The sequence below is a fragment of the Arabidopsis lyrata genome (assembly GCF_000004255.2).
Source record: "Arabidopsis lyrata subsp. lyrata unplaced genomic scaffold ARALYscaffold_2, whole genome shotgun sequence".
In the NCBI taxonomy this organism is placed as follows: Eukaryota; Viridiplantae; Streptophyta; class Magnoliopsida; order Brassicales; family Brassicaceae; genus Arabidopsis; species Arabidopsis lyrata.
In genome coordinates, this window is record NW_003302554.1 from 13429667 (window position 1) to 13443908 (window position 14242).

Below are 14242 nucleotides of genomic sequence, written 5' to 3' on the forward strand. Positions count from 1 at the left end.
GAATCGGACTTATTCGCCATAATGGAGTTTTTAAGTTTAAACTTTAAAGTAACATCCGAGCTTTTTAATTCATCTAAGACTCAAGAATGTGCAATCACAAAGAAGAAAGTTATATCATTAAAAGAAGACAACTGTTGCAGAAAGGCCCATTAGCTCAGTTGGTTAGAGCGTCGTGCTAATAACGCGAAGGTCGCAGGTTCGAAACCTGCATGGGCCAATCTTTTAATACTTTTTTAGCAAGAAAAAGCTTGAAGTGACTGTGCTCTCGAAGGTGACATATATTTCGAGCGAGTAGGGGTCACATGGACTAGTCATAGGACCCGATAAACGCATAGTTTATAAACTTTTGAGCATCGTATGGAGATATGAAAAAAAACTTGGGAAGAACAAAGTAACTGCGAAAATTTGGCAATCCATTATTTCTCCAAATCTTCGAGTAAGATCCTCAAACGTTTGGAGAGATCCTTTGACAACACTTTGAAAGAAGAAAGATATTTTTTACCTCTAGCGCTGATAAAATCTGACAACTTTCACTTTGTTGATCTTCTTGTTTCCAATCATCCACCGAAAAGCAAGTTATGTTGAAAGTGATGCTCTAAAAAATCCCACCTATTTCATGCCGTGCTTCAGTTTTACACATGTAAACTCATTTAGTCGACACATACTCGACGTTGGTGACCATTCCAAAAAAAAAAATTGTTTATGATTGCTTAGGAAAAACTCACTCAGTCAAAAAGAAGAATGAGGATTGTGCTTTTGATATGTTGGCACGTTCAATGATGCTCGATTAGCAAATCATAGCTGGATTTTAGTCTCACATTCAAAATTTAGATGTAAACTTGAAGTTGTAAGATATTACAAAAATATCATTCATTTACATCAAAAATACAATCTACATGATGTCAATGTGCTTTATATATAATTCGCGACAGCAACTAGTTTAGAAACTCAACTTCAAAGAGCACCAGAAACAAAAACTTCAGCGGCTTTAATGGTCTTGTCATGTTAAGACCTGCGAAATATTAGAAAAAGTTAAAAAAAAACTTAAACCACATTAAATCCGACTGAATCTAATCTATGTACTCTAAAGAGACTCGACCATAATTGTGACTTGACGTTTATGAATTTATTTTTAAGGATAATGTCTTTCCACATGCCTATAAACGATTAAAATGTACAAGATTTACTGTCCTTAACGTACATACATTATCAACTAAATTGAGTTATGATTGCTATGTTATAGAAGGTAGGAAAAACTTGTAAAAAAAATGTAAACAAAAAAAAAAAAAGCAAAACAAAACAGTAACAGCAGAGAATTCTGCAACCAATAAAATGTATTCAATAATTGAACTTTTTGGAAAAACCAAAAAAAAATTGGGTCGAGAAATCTAATCGAAAGGTATGATGTTACAGCAGAGATTTTTTGTCATCTTATCTAAGATGGAAACCAAATCATGAAAAAAGGCTTTAACAAGTATAGTGGTGTGTCTAATTTAAATGAGAGAAGTTTCCAAAGTAATATACACATATAGAAAAATATAGATACACATTTATACATAATAATTTCACATCACATGGGAGACTTATGAAGTAAGAGACAAATGAATACATGGGGAAGTATACCTGACAAAATCAGGCTCATTCAAAGTAAAGCTAAAAGTTTGGTGCTATAAGAAACATATACCCACTTCTTTTTTTCTTTCTCTAAACCTCTCCACAAAAACCGCTAAATCACTTCTTATTAAGCATATGAGTTCTAACAAGTAAAAGAGAAGCCAATCTGTGTTCTCCTTTTTTTTTTCTCAACTAATTCTCACCCACCTAAGTGACCTAAGTGACCTAAGTGTAAGCTAATCCAATTACAAATCAAAACAAAAGATATTATTATAGAGAAACAGTACTCACACGTGTAGGATGAATGGTAGTACAAAGACCCACAAGAGAAAATCCAAGGAGAGTCCCTAAAAGAAAACAAAGCTTGGAGGCATTAACGATGTGCACATTTCTAATAAATCCTAATATATCTCAACTCGTGAGACCCACAATGAGCATTATTATTTGTACTATGAGGATCAAATTTCATAAAGGCCAAAAACTGATTTACTTAAATGCTCAAAAGAGGGGTCAAAGTCTTACTACACCTTCACCGTTTTTAATGTTATATGGTTCCATTTCTCTCCCACACTTGTTTTGCTTAGCTGTTACTTACCAATATGGATTCCAGTCACTGTAAAAAAAGGTGAAGCCATCATAGAAACAATTTAGTTCTTTACTTTTTTGACCACAGTTGATACTAATCTCTGTTTTGTCATATTCCTCAAGAATAGAAGTAAATGCACCAAATATAAATAAATAAAATCCAGTTGCGTTACCTTCAATGCAAAAGAAAAACAACTATTTTATGGGAGAGAGAGGAGAGAGGAACAAAAGGCTGCAACACTTTTTATGACCAAGACAGGACTGGGAGGGAAGAAGAGTATTAAAGGAATGAGGAAGAGGAACAGCTCCTAACCTAATTAAGAAAATTGGTTTCATATTCCTTCTTGTTTGTTGAGTGGGTCTTATCTCATTTCCACCTCAAAAGCTGCTCTTTTATAGTTGTGAGATTGATTATAGCTCAGTGAAACAGAGAGAGACAGAGAGAAGTAAAAACTAGTAAATGAAATGTTGTAGCTACCCTCCTATCATATGGCTAGCATCAATAGAAAGAAAACAAAAAGACAAGTGATAACCAATAAGCATGGCTTACACATCACTTATGCTCAATTCCCTATATATATCTATAAAAGATATTGTTAAAAGAGAATTTATAGGGCTTTAAATTTTATTATAGAAGAGTACTATTTTTATTTGAAGAAGGAGCTAACCTTTCTCTCCTTGATATATATCTGAAATGGCTTGTCTTGTAGTACTTCAATTGAGCGAAAACAATGGTGCTAAGATTGCCATGTGGTGATACTCACTCCTGGTATTCAATTATATGAGTGTGATTCCATAGGCTCCGGCTTTTCCTGATACTGAAACACAAGAAAGGAAAATATATAAATCAGACAAAAGAGGACAAGTATTTATTGATGGTGAAGAACAGAGCCAAAGACAGCAAGAGAGACACAGGCTATATTAGAGGGCAAGAGGTTGGAACAAGCTGAGGTACGTAACGTTAAGAGAGGAAAAAAAGAAGAAGCTAAGTTCACTTTTTGTGTTAGCCATGGAGTCTCCAAGAATCCATGGAGGTGCTGAGGAGAAGAGTAGTTGTGAATCAGGATGGACCATGTACATAGAAGACACTTTCCATGGAAACCACCACTCTGAAGTTGTTTATGAAGATGATGATGATGGTGATGATGGTTTCTGTGTAAAAGAGGTCGATGATGAGGATGATGATGGTGATGGTGATGAAGACGATGATGATAATAGTAACAATGAGAGCGATGACTCAATGACTTCGGATGCATCCTCATGGCCTAGCACTCATCAGCCTCCAAGGAGCACCAAGAATCACGCAGCTGCAAAGAATAGTAATGCCAAACAAGTCAATCATCAGACAGAGAACAGAGTTCGTGACAGATTCAGCGATGAAGGAGAGGAATCTGAGCTCAAGGCTAGAACAAGAACCACTGCAGCTAGTCGTGTCAAAAGTAGAGGCAAGGTGAGCAAAACCAAATAAGACTCATACTGGTTTTAGTTTCTATATCTATTCAATGTTTCTCTTCTGTTCAAGGGAAAAAAAATTTATGCAGTTCATACAGAATTCAGACCATGTAGTTGTTTCTACCTTCATTTGAGATGTATGTGTAATTGCATTGCTTTCTTTAAAACAGGATTATGTTTTTGTTTAATGCAAACTCCGTTCATGTAACTTATCGGTGTGGTTATCCGTTGGAGCTATGCTAATAATATCTACCTTTTACACATATACTCCGTTCTAACACAAACGGAAACATGTATTAAAATCTGCATCTTCAACAAAAGAGCAATCAATAATTGGTAGCCACTGAAAAGCAAACGTGTTTACGAAATACTCATCATTCGAACAAACTTCAGATCCAAACGATTGAATTTGGGATAAAACAAAGAGGCTGATGACAAAACAGGAGTTTCTAAGATTACCTGATTGTTCCATAGGTGTGGCCCCAAAGTAGCTAACACACCATAGCTTTGCCTATTAACAAAGACTCCTGCTGCTTTCAATACCTTCACATGATTCTTTTTTTAAAAGAACAAATTTCAATCATTCAAGATATGTCATTATCAACTCTCACAAAACTTTCATAAATTACTATTTCACAACAGGAATAGAGTTAGAGAGAATCTTAACCTGTTTGTAATATTCTTCTCCACCTTTCAACACAGTAAGAACCATGTAGCTTCTGCCTGTTCACAACAGTAAATAGAAATGTATCTATCAAAGAAAACTCTACACACAAACGAAGGGTTTTGGAAAGTCAAAGCCGGTAATTTGTATCAATAATACGGTTGTGTTCGAAAATGACTGAAAAGTTTTAGCTTATTGACTGAACAGAAAACAACAAATAGTTTTAGCTGGCAGCTTGCTAGGAGAGGACCGCACTCACGTAGATGTGATTCTCAAGTCACTTTCCACATTGTAATATCAAATCCACCATGCACGTGCAGAAGCAATAAACAGGTAGATGATAATGAAATAAGGGTCGTCCAATCTAATTCTATGACCCACAAAATGTGAGAGAATGTGACTCAGTAAATGCACAACACATTGGACCTGGTCTACCAATTTCAAATTCCAGGAAGACCAAAGAAACAAACGAGTAAAGGCGTAGAAACAAACGAGTAAAGGCAAAGAACCAAGCAGTTCTGTCAAACTATTAGCTTGCACATGTTCAATTGATAACCGAAAGTGATATCTAAGGGAAAGATTAACAAGCAACACGAACCTTAAACTTTTTATCAAAAATTTTGTGACTTCGAGAAACTTTGTACAATCAATCAACGAAACTAGAATTCCATAATCATAAGAGAAGAGTTATGAAGCCCAATCAGTATATTAAAGTAAGACTGACATAATTACATTAGATTCAGGTACAAGGTTCAAGACAGAGAACTCTAAATTCCGCTTCCTAAAACTAAATGAAGAACCTAGAGCTAAAATCCTAAAAACTGCAAAAAAATTCACGAGTCTTTCGAATCACCAAACCATCCTGAAAATGGCAGAGATTAACCCCTTGTGTTTCTCCTCATTATTCTGGGCACTAGAAGACCAATGGAGTTGTTCAAACTCTGGAGTTGAAGCTCTTGTTCAAGTTTGAAATCCAGAGCTCAAGCTAGCTGAACCTGAAACCGCAAAAACAGATTGATAACAACACAGTATGCCAAACTAACAATATCCTTAATCAACACACCCTAACTTCCAAAACAAATTCTCATTCCATAGCATTATACCATATTGAACACCGAAAACAATACGAAAGAACTCAAATTGATATACATTTCCTCCTCACTAACACTTTTACTAAGCTTAGCAGTTGGAGGAGCCCTTAAGTTCAAGAACGTGAAGGTAGCTGCAATGGCACCACAATCTAACTAGCTAAAACAAGCTTATTGTAGAAAAAGCACTAAACTAGTAGTAGTAATATATGCTTGTTCAACAGCAGCAACTGTAGTCGAAATAATAAACAAGAGAAAGCTCTAGTGTCTGTCTACCAATGCGCAAACTCCAGAAAATGTCGTTGTACAACCACCGCAAGCGGGGGAAGTGCAATGACTTACTCGATCAACGACTCGCAACCGATGGACCGCAGAGAGAGAGGCTGAATCTGAATTTGGGTATTCATCTCCGTCGGGTTCCCGCCGCGGGACACGGCGAAGATCGATGTAGGGATTGATCCCGGGAAATCGGTGACTGGCCCAAGTAGTGTTATGGGCTTAATGTGGGCTTTCATAAATGATGGGTTATGTCTAGTAATAGGCCCTTCTTTCAGGTATCCACGGGTTTTCGGGTTTTACCGACCCGGATGGGATTGTTTGCTTAGGGAATTAGCGTTTGCTAATAAACCAAATAAATATTTTAATCAGATATATAATCACAATACTATATATATAAAACTCCAATTGTATACAAAAAAAACTCTTTAAAATATATATTTACATTATCATCTACTTCATCAACTACGTAGATAGAAAATATAGATAAATTAAAGTTAACAAGTTTTAAATAGAAAATAACTTATAACATTTTTATTTTTATAAAATTTTCTAATTGTATACAATAAATTTATGGTGTTTTTTGAGTCTTGTAAAGTCAAAAACCATTAATGGTGTCATGAAAATAAAATTACTTGAGAACCAACAATATCCTTAATTTCCTCCGTAAAACGCTACCACGACACCTTTATTTCCAAAACAAATGCTCATTACATTGTCCATTTTTTCCTGCTCCTATTACTGACTAATGACAAAAGCATGACACCAGATTCACAACTATATAAATTTGTGATCTCTCTAAGCCTTCAACTATTACCACCAAAATAAGCAAAAATGACAGAACTCAAAAGGATATGTATTTCATTCTCACTAACACTTTTACTCTTAGCCGTTGAAGGAGCCCTTAACATAAACCAGAAATGGTCTGGTGGAAGTCATTTTGGTTACGAGGGTGGGTTCTGTTTTCCCGGTCTCTGCATTGGAGGATCTGGTGGTAGCAGAGTCCATTATGGCAGGGACCGTTACGGTGGCCGAAATCAATATAGAGGTGGTAGTGGTTTCAGAGAGACCATGTACTGCAAACCGTTGTCTTGTTATGGTGGCTCATGTGATGCACTCCATTTACATTTAGACAAAGGGTTGTATGAATCTCTCGTACGCAACACAAAGACAGCGAAACAACCGTCGACTGTTGATTACAACATCCCAGAGACCTTGAAACACAATGTCATCATCAACAGAAACTATGAGTTCAAGATGGTGAAAGAAGCTGCAATGGCACCACAGTCTAACTAGCTAGCTAAAGAAGTTAGTCTTTATTGTATAGTTTGTATCAATAAACAGCTTATGAATCTCATCGGACTGAGATGTAATCACAAGATTATAGTTATAATGTAGAATAGGCAACTAAACTAGTAATATATATGTTTGTTCAATAGCAACTGTAGTGAGTTTTTTCGTACATATTACTCGAAAATATAAATAAAGAGAAGCTTGAGTCTCCTCTGTTATCGACATTCACACTCATTTCAGTCTTTTATGAAAACATAATTGACAATTAGCAAAAAGAAATAGTGTATTTGACAAAAAAAAAATAGTGTATATACCATGCTTATATAGGCTTGTTAACTACTCCCTCTGGTATACAAAGAGTGTCATTCTACTATTTTTCACACAAATTAAGAAAACTAAACAAATGTCATTTATACCCTTTATTAATACACTAGATATACCTTCTCTATAATTAATAAGGTGAAATAGTAGAGATAAAAAGAGAATTAGTTTTAAAAACTGCATTGAAAACATAAAACGACACTTTTTGTGAAACAAAATTAAAACCTTAAAATGACACTCTTTGTAAAACGGATGGTATAATAATTAATTAATGTTACACATCAGTACATAACGTGTAACTTTATTTGTATTAATTCTAGATTACAATTATTTCACAATACACATTATACAAGTTGAACTAGAAAAGCCTTTGTGAGAGTTTCTCATCTTCTCTCGATGTGCTGAAAAACAAAGTTAACGTTCCCTGAAACAATACATATTGATTCAAAATTTCATTACTTCAATAAATATCGAATTATTTTATAGACAAGTAACGAAGTATTGACCAGGTCAGGTTTTAACGTGACCGGATCCATGTAGAAAGGGTTAAAGCCTTAAAGGGATACTATTAAAAGAAAAATGTCTCTTACGAATTTATCTCCGGCGGCGAGAAGTTAAAGCGGTGGAGATGGGAGTAGCGGCTTTGACATGGTGGAAGAAAGCGACGGAGCAGAGGACAGAGGCAATGAGGGCAAAGAATCCAAATCCGATGATTAGAGAGAAACCGGCGACGATAAGATCCATCGCCGTTTGAATGCTCACTATCCCCATCATCTTCTGATTCTTGAGTTGTTTAGTTTTAGAAATGGTTTGGATTATGAAAAACTTAAGAAGGTCAAACAGAATGGCATTGCAATGGCCTTGGGCATGGTGAAATAGAATTACAGAATGCATTGCCACGTTACGTGATAACTTAAATTTACGACACCTTGCTTGAACTATTCTATTAAAATAGAGAAAAGAAAAGAAAAAAATACAATATTTATGTAGTTATAAACCTATACCGGTTTTAGATACCTGTATATCTCCTGAATTTGGACTAAACCTAATTGAACCAATATAAAATTTGTTCTGTTTGTGACCATTTTTCAAAATCCAAAATTTATAATACATGTCGGTATAGCCGAATCCAAATATATATAGTTGGTATTTCATCACTTATATATTTTGATCTAAACTTTTACCAATTGTCCATAATTTTTTATCCAAATTCGAACTCAAACTTGGACTAAACCTAATTGAACCGAAATAAAATTTGTTTTATTTGAAAATTATTTTCAAAATCCAAAATATTTGAACTCCAAAAAACCAAAACCAAAACCAAACTAAACCAAAAAACTGAATGCCTATGGGCCATGCCTAATTATTATGGTCAATTTATTTTTCTCGTAATATCATGATGATAAGAATATAATATTTTTAGCTTTGAATAAAATTGAATCGGTTTATGGAAGTATGATAAATTATTTGACTATTTTTTTTGAGTTCATAGTGATAAGGATAAATTTTTTGACTTTGAATAAAATTGAATCGGTTTATGGGAATATGATAAATTGTTTGACTATTATTATAGTTGGTTAGATTATATATATAACCCTTAAATAAAGCCTCTCCATCACCATCTCCTCGCCTTCGAAAACTCAAAAATCCTCTCGTTGTCTTTGTTCTTTTCTAAGTGGAAGAGAACATAAATTTATTTTGTTATTCCCTCAAAATCAATTTTTCATTGAAATAAGCTTCTTCGTCTTGTAATGGCTTATCATTAATATCGTCTAAGCACAAGCTGCTTAGCAAGTTTTTCTATAGGAAGATAATTTCTTTAAATTCAGAACACACATTCGAGTATTTCGTCCATCAACAAGGATGGAGACAACTTCATCTGGAATATTCACAAGGTTTGATCTATCCCGTGTTAAAATTGAGAATCTAACATTTTAAAATATATTTTTTTACGTTAAAAATATTATTTTACGATTGTTTTTGGTTTGCAATAGAGAATACATATGTGAGACATTTCATTGAATGATATATATTTGCTAGTAAGCAACCCCCACAAAACTAAAGCGAAGCTGTAAACATCTAGCTGTATGCTTATCCTGTTTTTTCTTTAATTATGAGCGGCACATGATACTGTGTTTGTATGAATACAAAACATAAAATCTTTAATTTGATAATTTGTAAGTAGAAGATTTATCTCGAAAGAATCACATCATGATTAATTCATCTATAGGTCCTAACCTCGCACGTCATGTCATTGACATGTGAGGCTAGTACTTACAGCTGAATGGATCCTGATGTGATTCATTTTAGCTAATTTTTTACTCAAAAGAGATCAAACGAAAGAGTTTATTCGGAATTGGAGAGAAAATACAATAAAATAACAAAATTAAGGTTTACAGTTTCACTTTACATTGCTAGAATTCGGGGAGTTTCTTACTAACTAATTAAATACCATTTAGGGAAGGGCCTCACATCCTTATCTTGCAAACAATGTAAAGTGTAAAGTCACAAATCAACATTTCTAACTTAAATGGGAAAAGATCTTTAAATGTTGGATCTCCTTTTCTAAAAATATGATGAGAAATCAAGCCTTATGCAAACTCCGTTGATGTTACTTAAGTCATTTACTAGCAAGATTCAAGCTTTACCATGAAAGCAGAAAGGAAAGATCAAGATTTAACAAGCCAAACAAATATAGTTGAGCCCGTTTACTTGAAAACAGACAAAACATAGAATTCAAGATCAAACAGGATCTAAAAAAAATAGAGATTAATAGGGCGGAGCCAATCAAGAGGGAGGGGGGTCAGTTGACCCCCATAACATTTTAAAGTTTTGAAATTATAAGGTAAATTATCTAATGATTTTAGATATTTTGGTACAAAATTTCCTAGTTGACCCATATGTCATGCTATAATTTTATGTCTTTGACCCCATTCATATTTAATTTTTCATTCAACATTAATTTTCTTTCTATGTTTGTTTTGTTTTTTCCTAAAAAATGATTACAATTCTCTAATAGTTTTTTTACATATTGATTCTTTTTCTTTGTATCACCGGATATCTTGTTTTTTTTTCGTTCTTTTTCTCAAAATTGTTTTGACATATATTTCTATAAAATATCATAAATCAAGATAAAATATATTATTTAATATTAATATGTAATTAAATAAAAATAATAATATATATGACTCCTATAAACAAAAATCTTGGCTCCGCGATTATGTTCTTGGTTAATGAGAACTCTGTTCATGTAGCTCTTTAGGAATCTAAGGAGCACTTTCTTTTGAAAATATTTGGTTTATAGACACGTAAACATTTCAGACCGGGATCAAGATCATTTCAAAAGAGACAATGATTGATGCATGCATAAATATGGACCTGTTTATTTATTAGAACATGAAATTTTTTATTTTTATTTTTGTAACCAAAAAGTTTTGGACCAAAATTCAAAACAGAGCAATAAGTCCCCTGGACACCCCAATGACAAGATTCGAATCTGATATCTAAAGAACACTTTCTTTAGATTATATTATCGGTAAAATATATTTGATTATATCTTTTATAGATTCATTTACGAAATATTTTGTATACGTTACGTTGGTCCTCTTCTTTAAATAAACAACCAACAAGCTTACGAGACGATTAGACGGTCCAGATCTGATCGGCCTATACGTTAGGAAACCAATTAAGCCCGATCTCACCAATCGTCTCCCTCGACTTGGAATTTTCTTCTCGAAGTTTCATGTTCTCTTCTATAACCTTCTCGTAACCCTCCCTGGCTCGGCTTAGCTCATCGACTAGACATTTGTTCTTGTTGATGAGCTGAACAAGCATGGACCACAGTTCGTCCATGTGGCGCTGTTTCCGCATACGTGATCTCCTAGCTGACTCGCGGTTCGATACCTTCCTTCTCCGCTTCCGCTCATCATCTTCTGCATTCCGGCTAGAGTCCTCGGACGTGGCAGGAAAGTTTAAAAGTGGAACTCGATCAACAAAGGTTTGGAATAAAGACTTTGGATTAGGGTTTTCACATGGAAGGTTATAGACAAAACCAGCCATATACAGAGAAAAACAGTTATGTGTTTTTTGTAACCTAATGTATTAACAAGTATGATGGTATAGATCAATGAAATGCACTCTAATTTGGTTTTTATAGATGAATAAATTGAGGGTAGTGTGACCTTACACTAATAACTAATCCAAGTGGCTGAAGTACACGTAAAATTTTAATTTAATAGAAGGAGAAGAAAAAGAGAAGTTCTAATCGTGAGATGGATGAGTCATGAAGCAATTGAAAGTTGTAAGTAAGTCGATGGCATGAAGGGGACCATTGCGAGAGAAAATCAAAGATTATATTATAAATTATTCAAAGAAAGCGTAAGAGGCAGCAACTCGTAGACGCACCATGTTTCTTTCCGAGCAACCATATCTAAGTTTTTTAAGAGCATACTTTATTTTTATAAAGGGATAACACTTAATCGATAATCCAATGGTTTATGAAATTTGTGGGTAATGATGTAGCATAAACTGACTTTAGTCCTTGTACATAATTTATAGTGTTAAATAGTTGACAATGAAGAGGTTTTACCAAAACTACTACAGTTCTTGAAGCATAATTGCGAGAGTAGCTAAAATATGCTTTTATAAATTTTGCATTAGGTAACATTTTTTTACCAAGTCATATAAAAGTCTAGTAAACTGATAGAGAAAAAATAACACTTATAGCTAGGATGAAATATATTGGTAATTTATTTTTAGACTAATATTATCTTAGCCAATTAGAGTAAATGTCTACTTGGGGTTGGGGTATCGGATTGGTTAAATTTGCAGCTCGCGTGAGCTCTCTAGCTTTATTAGGTCGTAACTATTTAGTAGCAGTTATAATATTATTTTACCCAAAGTAAAGATTAGATTAATGATGTTTTCAGCTAGTAACGAAGTTTCCTAGATCCACTTAAAGCCAATCATCTTAGTGGCGTGATGGCAGCAAATTGCAAATGAGTCTTTTTTTTTTGTCATCCGAAATTAATTAAAGTTTAAAAGAGTCATTTCTGAAGAATGTTGTTTACATACGTGATATGAAGCGGTTCTGTACGAACTTTTCGTGCCAGAAGAACAATTGCAAACGAGTCTATTCATATTATAATGACATTGTTAGTCGGCTAACAATTTTGCTATAGAATATGAATTAATTCAATAACATAAAAATATAACTCTGTTATTCATAATCTATGTAAGAAGAGAAATTACGTTTCTATAAATATTAATTAATCCATTAATCCATTAGCTGCTCGAAGGGGTAACTAATGAAAGTCAATTAAAGTTTCAAGTGACGTATCACATTCTCACAATGAAACAATTATTTTGCTGATGTTATGGACCATTAAGGTTTGTGTTGATTATTGGAAAGCAAATATTATAATTTTAAACTCTAGTGGTAGAGATTTCTTGTTTGTCTTTTACTAGTTTCCAACTACTCTTGTTTTGTCCATTTTCGCTATTCCACAATCTAAAACTTTCGGGTTCATATCAACGTCCAAGAGGATATTACTAGCTATGAGGTTTCGATGTATGGTTTTGAATCATGAATCTTGATGAAGATATAAAACCTCGAGCAATCCCTCCTACAATATTAAATCGTTTATTCCAATCCATCTAGCTTAAGTTAAACCAATGCTCTCAAAAGTGAATTTCTTTGGCTAAGCATTGGTTTAACTTACCAAGCATTAAGTAATGAAGGCATTACTTTTTTTTGGGCACAAACTCATAGAAAAGTATTTTCTCTTCTTCCTCAAAACAAAATCCAAGTAGTTTTATCAGGATTTAATTTCTATTTTGAAGCTTTGTCACAACAACTTGTTGGGTGGTGGCTTGAGAGATAAACCAAAAAGAGTAAACAGTTAGTTATTATTGGACTTTGTTATAGATCAAGTCCATGTGTATGTAATTAGGGTTTTGTTTCCGAAAACGAAGAGAAAAAAACTAAGCTAAGAAGCTCATAATTTGAGAAATGTAAAGTTACGAATAGAGTAACAAAATGAAAAAAGTAAAATTTTATAGGTAGTTACTTGAAATAGACATGAGAAGTAACAACAAATTCAAGTAACTTTCTTCCTCAACACTTTCTAAATAGAATGGTGCCACAAAATAAATAGGTAATTTTATAGTTATGAATGGTGCCACAAAATTTTTTAATGAAACTTTAGGTGTTTGAGCAATTAATGAAACTTTGTCTTTTTCTTTTTTTTCTCTCGTGTGTTTTATCTTATGGATAAGTCTTTGAGCGGTAACAAAACAAATATCATGTTTGCGATTCCAAAAAGATGTATTTCTTGGACGATCTAAATAGACACCAAAATATACAAAAAAAAGAGAGGTAATTTAAATTACCTCTAATGCTTGTCTCTGGTGTCATCACCTATGTCTCTCAACACCTCTACACCCCTCGTCCTTCCACTAAACCTCCTCCATCCACTACCACCCCCTGCCCGCTGGCTATGTCTCTCAACACCTCTACCTCTCCACCCCTCATCCTCCATGTCTCTCAACACCTCTACCTCTCCACCCCTCGTCCTCCACATTCACAACTATCGACAACTCGGCCACGTAACTCCCCTCATCTCTAAACTCTCTAGTTACTCCTCCCCCTCCTCCACCTCTTCCACATCATCTCTCCACGTCACAAGTTACCTTCTCCATCAAATATCTGCTCAATCGGGTACCATCGAACCCCCCTGGTGGCTGACGTTCCTAGTTAGGAAACAAACCACTTTAGCCAGGGATCGATTGGTAACATAACTTCTGATATAATTAAATTTAAACGATTAAAGCAATAACCGTTTCACAAACCAGAAACAAATTCATAATCTATGCGTTGTGGGTTTTGGTTTACACCCGGTTTGTAACGGTCTCTTTGTTCAAACATTAATCATAATCGTAATTTTAATAA

General features: G+C 34.1%; 5 protein-coding genes, 1 long non-coding RNA gene and 1 other non-coding gene across 8 annotated transcripts; 3 read left to right on the plus strand and 4 right to left on the minus strand.

The window, feature by feature from the left end:
• Nucleotides 1-143: 143 nt before the first annotated feature.
• TRNAI-AAU lies at nucleotides 144-217 on the plus strand. Its single transcript has one exon. It is a non-coding gene; the product is annotated as a tRNA-Ile (tRNA).
• A 560-nt stretch (nucleotides 218-777) lies between these two features.
• LOC110231117 lies at nucleotides 778-2955 on the minus strand. Of its 2 annotated transcripts, none has more exons than XM_021036010.1 (4): nucleotides 2868-2955; nucleotides 2142-2227; nucleotides 1906-1961; nucleotides 778-1012 (listed from the first exon to the last, which is right to left on the minus strand). In XM_021036010.1, exons 2-4 carry the CDS (start codon nucleotides 2170-2172, stop codon nucleotides 1001-1003), a joined length of 99 nt encoding a protein of 32 aa, XP_020891669.1. In that variant the 5' UTR covers nucleotides 2173-2227; nucleotides 2868-2955; the 3' UTR covers nucleotides 778-1000. The 2 variants fall into 2 exon arrangements, with proteins under 2 accessions (XP_020891669.1, XP_020891670.1); XM_021036011.1 differs by lacking the exon at nucleotides 2868-2955 and adding an exon at nucleotides 2513-2861.
• A 213-nt stretch (nucleotides 2956-3168) lies between these two features.
• Nucleotides 3169-3914, plus strand: LOC9324751 (pheromone-processing carboxypeptidase KEX1). Its single transcript, XM_021036009.1, has one exon. It carries the CDS (start codon nucleotides 3209-3211, stop codon nucleotides 3665-3667), a length of 459 nt encoding a protein of 152 aa, XP_020891668.1. The 5' UTR covers nucleotides 3169-3208; the 3' UTR covers nucleotides 3668-3914.
• A 2562-nt stretch (nucleotides 3915-6476) lies between these two features.
• On the plus strand, nucleotides 6477-7190 carry LOC9323276. The gene has a single exon (XM_002887165.2). The coding sequence runs from the start codon at nucleotides 6514-6516 to the stop codon at nucleotides 6973-6975; it is 462 nt and encodes a 153-aa protein (XP_002887211.1). The 5' UTR covers nucleotides 6477-6513; the 3' UTR covers nucleotides 6976-7190.
• Nucleotides 7191-7563: 373 nt separating this feature from the next.
• Nucleotides 7564-8172, minus strand: LOC9323277. The gene is made up of 2 exons (XM_002888642.2): nucleotides 7884-8172; nucleotides 7564-7717 (listed from the first exon to the last, which is right to left on the minus strand). The coding sequence occupies exon 1, from the start codon at nucleotides 8065-8067 to the stop codon at nucleotides 7888-7890; it is 180 nt and encodes a 59-aa protein (XP_002888688.1). The 5' UTR covers nucleotides 8068-8172; the 3' UTR covers nucleotides 7564-7717; nucleotides 7884-7887.
• A 2480-nt stretch (nucleotides 8173-10652) lies between these two features.
• On the minus strand, nucleotides 10653-11710 carry LOC9324752 (basic leucine zipper 8). Its single transcript, XM_002888643.2, has one exon. It carries the CDS (start codon nucleotides 11350-11352, stop codon nucleotides 10960-10962), a length of 393 nt encoding a protein of 130 aa, XP_002888689.1. The 5' UTR covers nucleotides 11353-11710; the 3' UTR covers nucleotides 10653-10959.
• A 1949-nt stretch (nucleotides 11711-13659) lies between these two features.
• On the minus strand, nucleotides 13660-14177 carry LOC110231090. Its single transcript, XR_002334188.1, has 2 exons — nucleotides 13851-14177; nucleotides 13660-13810 (listed from the first exon to the last, which is right to left on the minus strand). It is a non-coding gene; the product is annotated as an uncharacterized LOC110231090 (long non-coding RNA).
• Nucleotides 14178-14242: the final 65 nt, after the last annotated feature.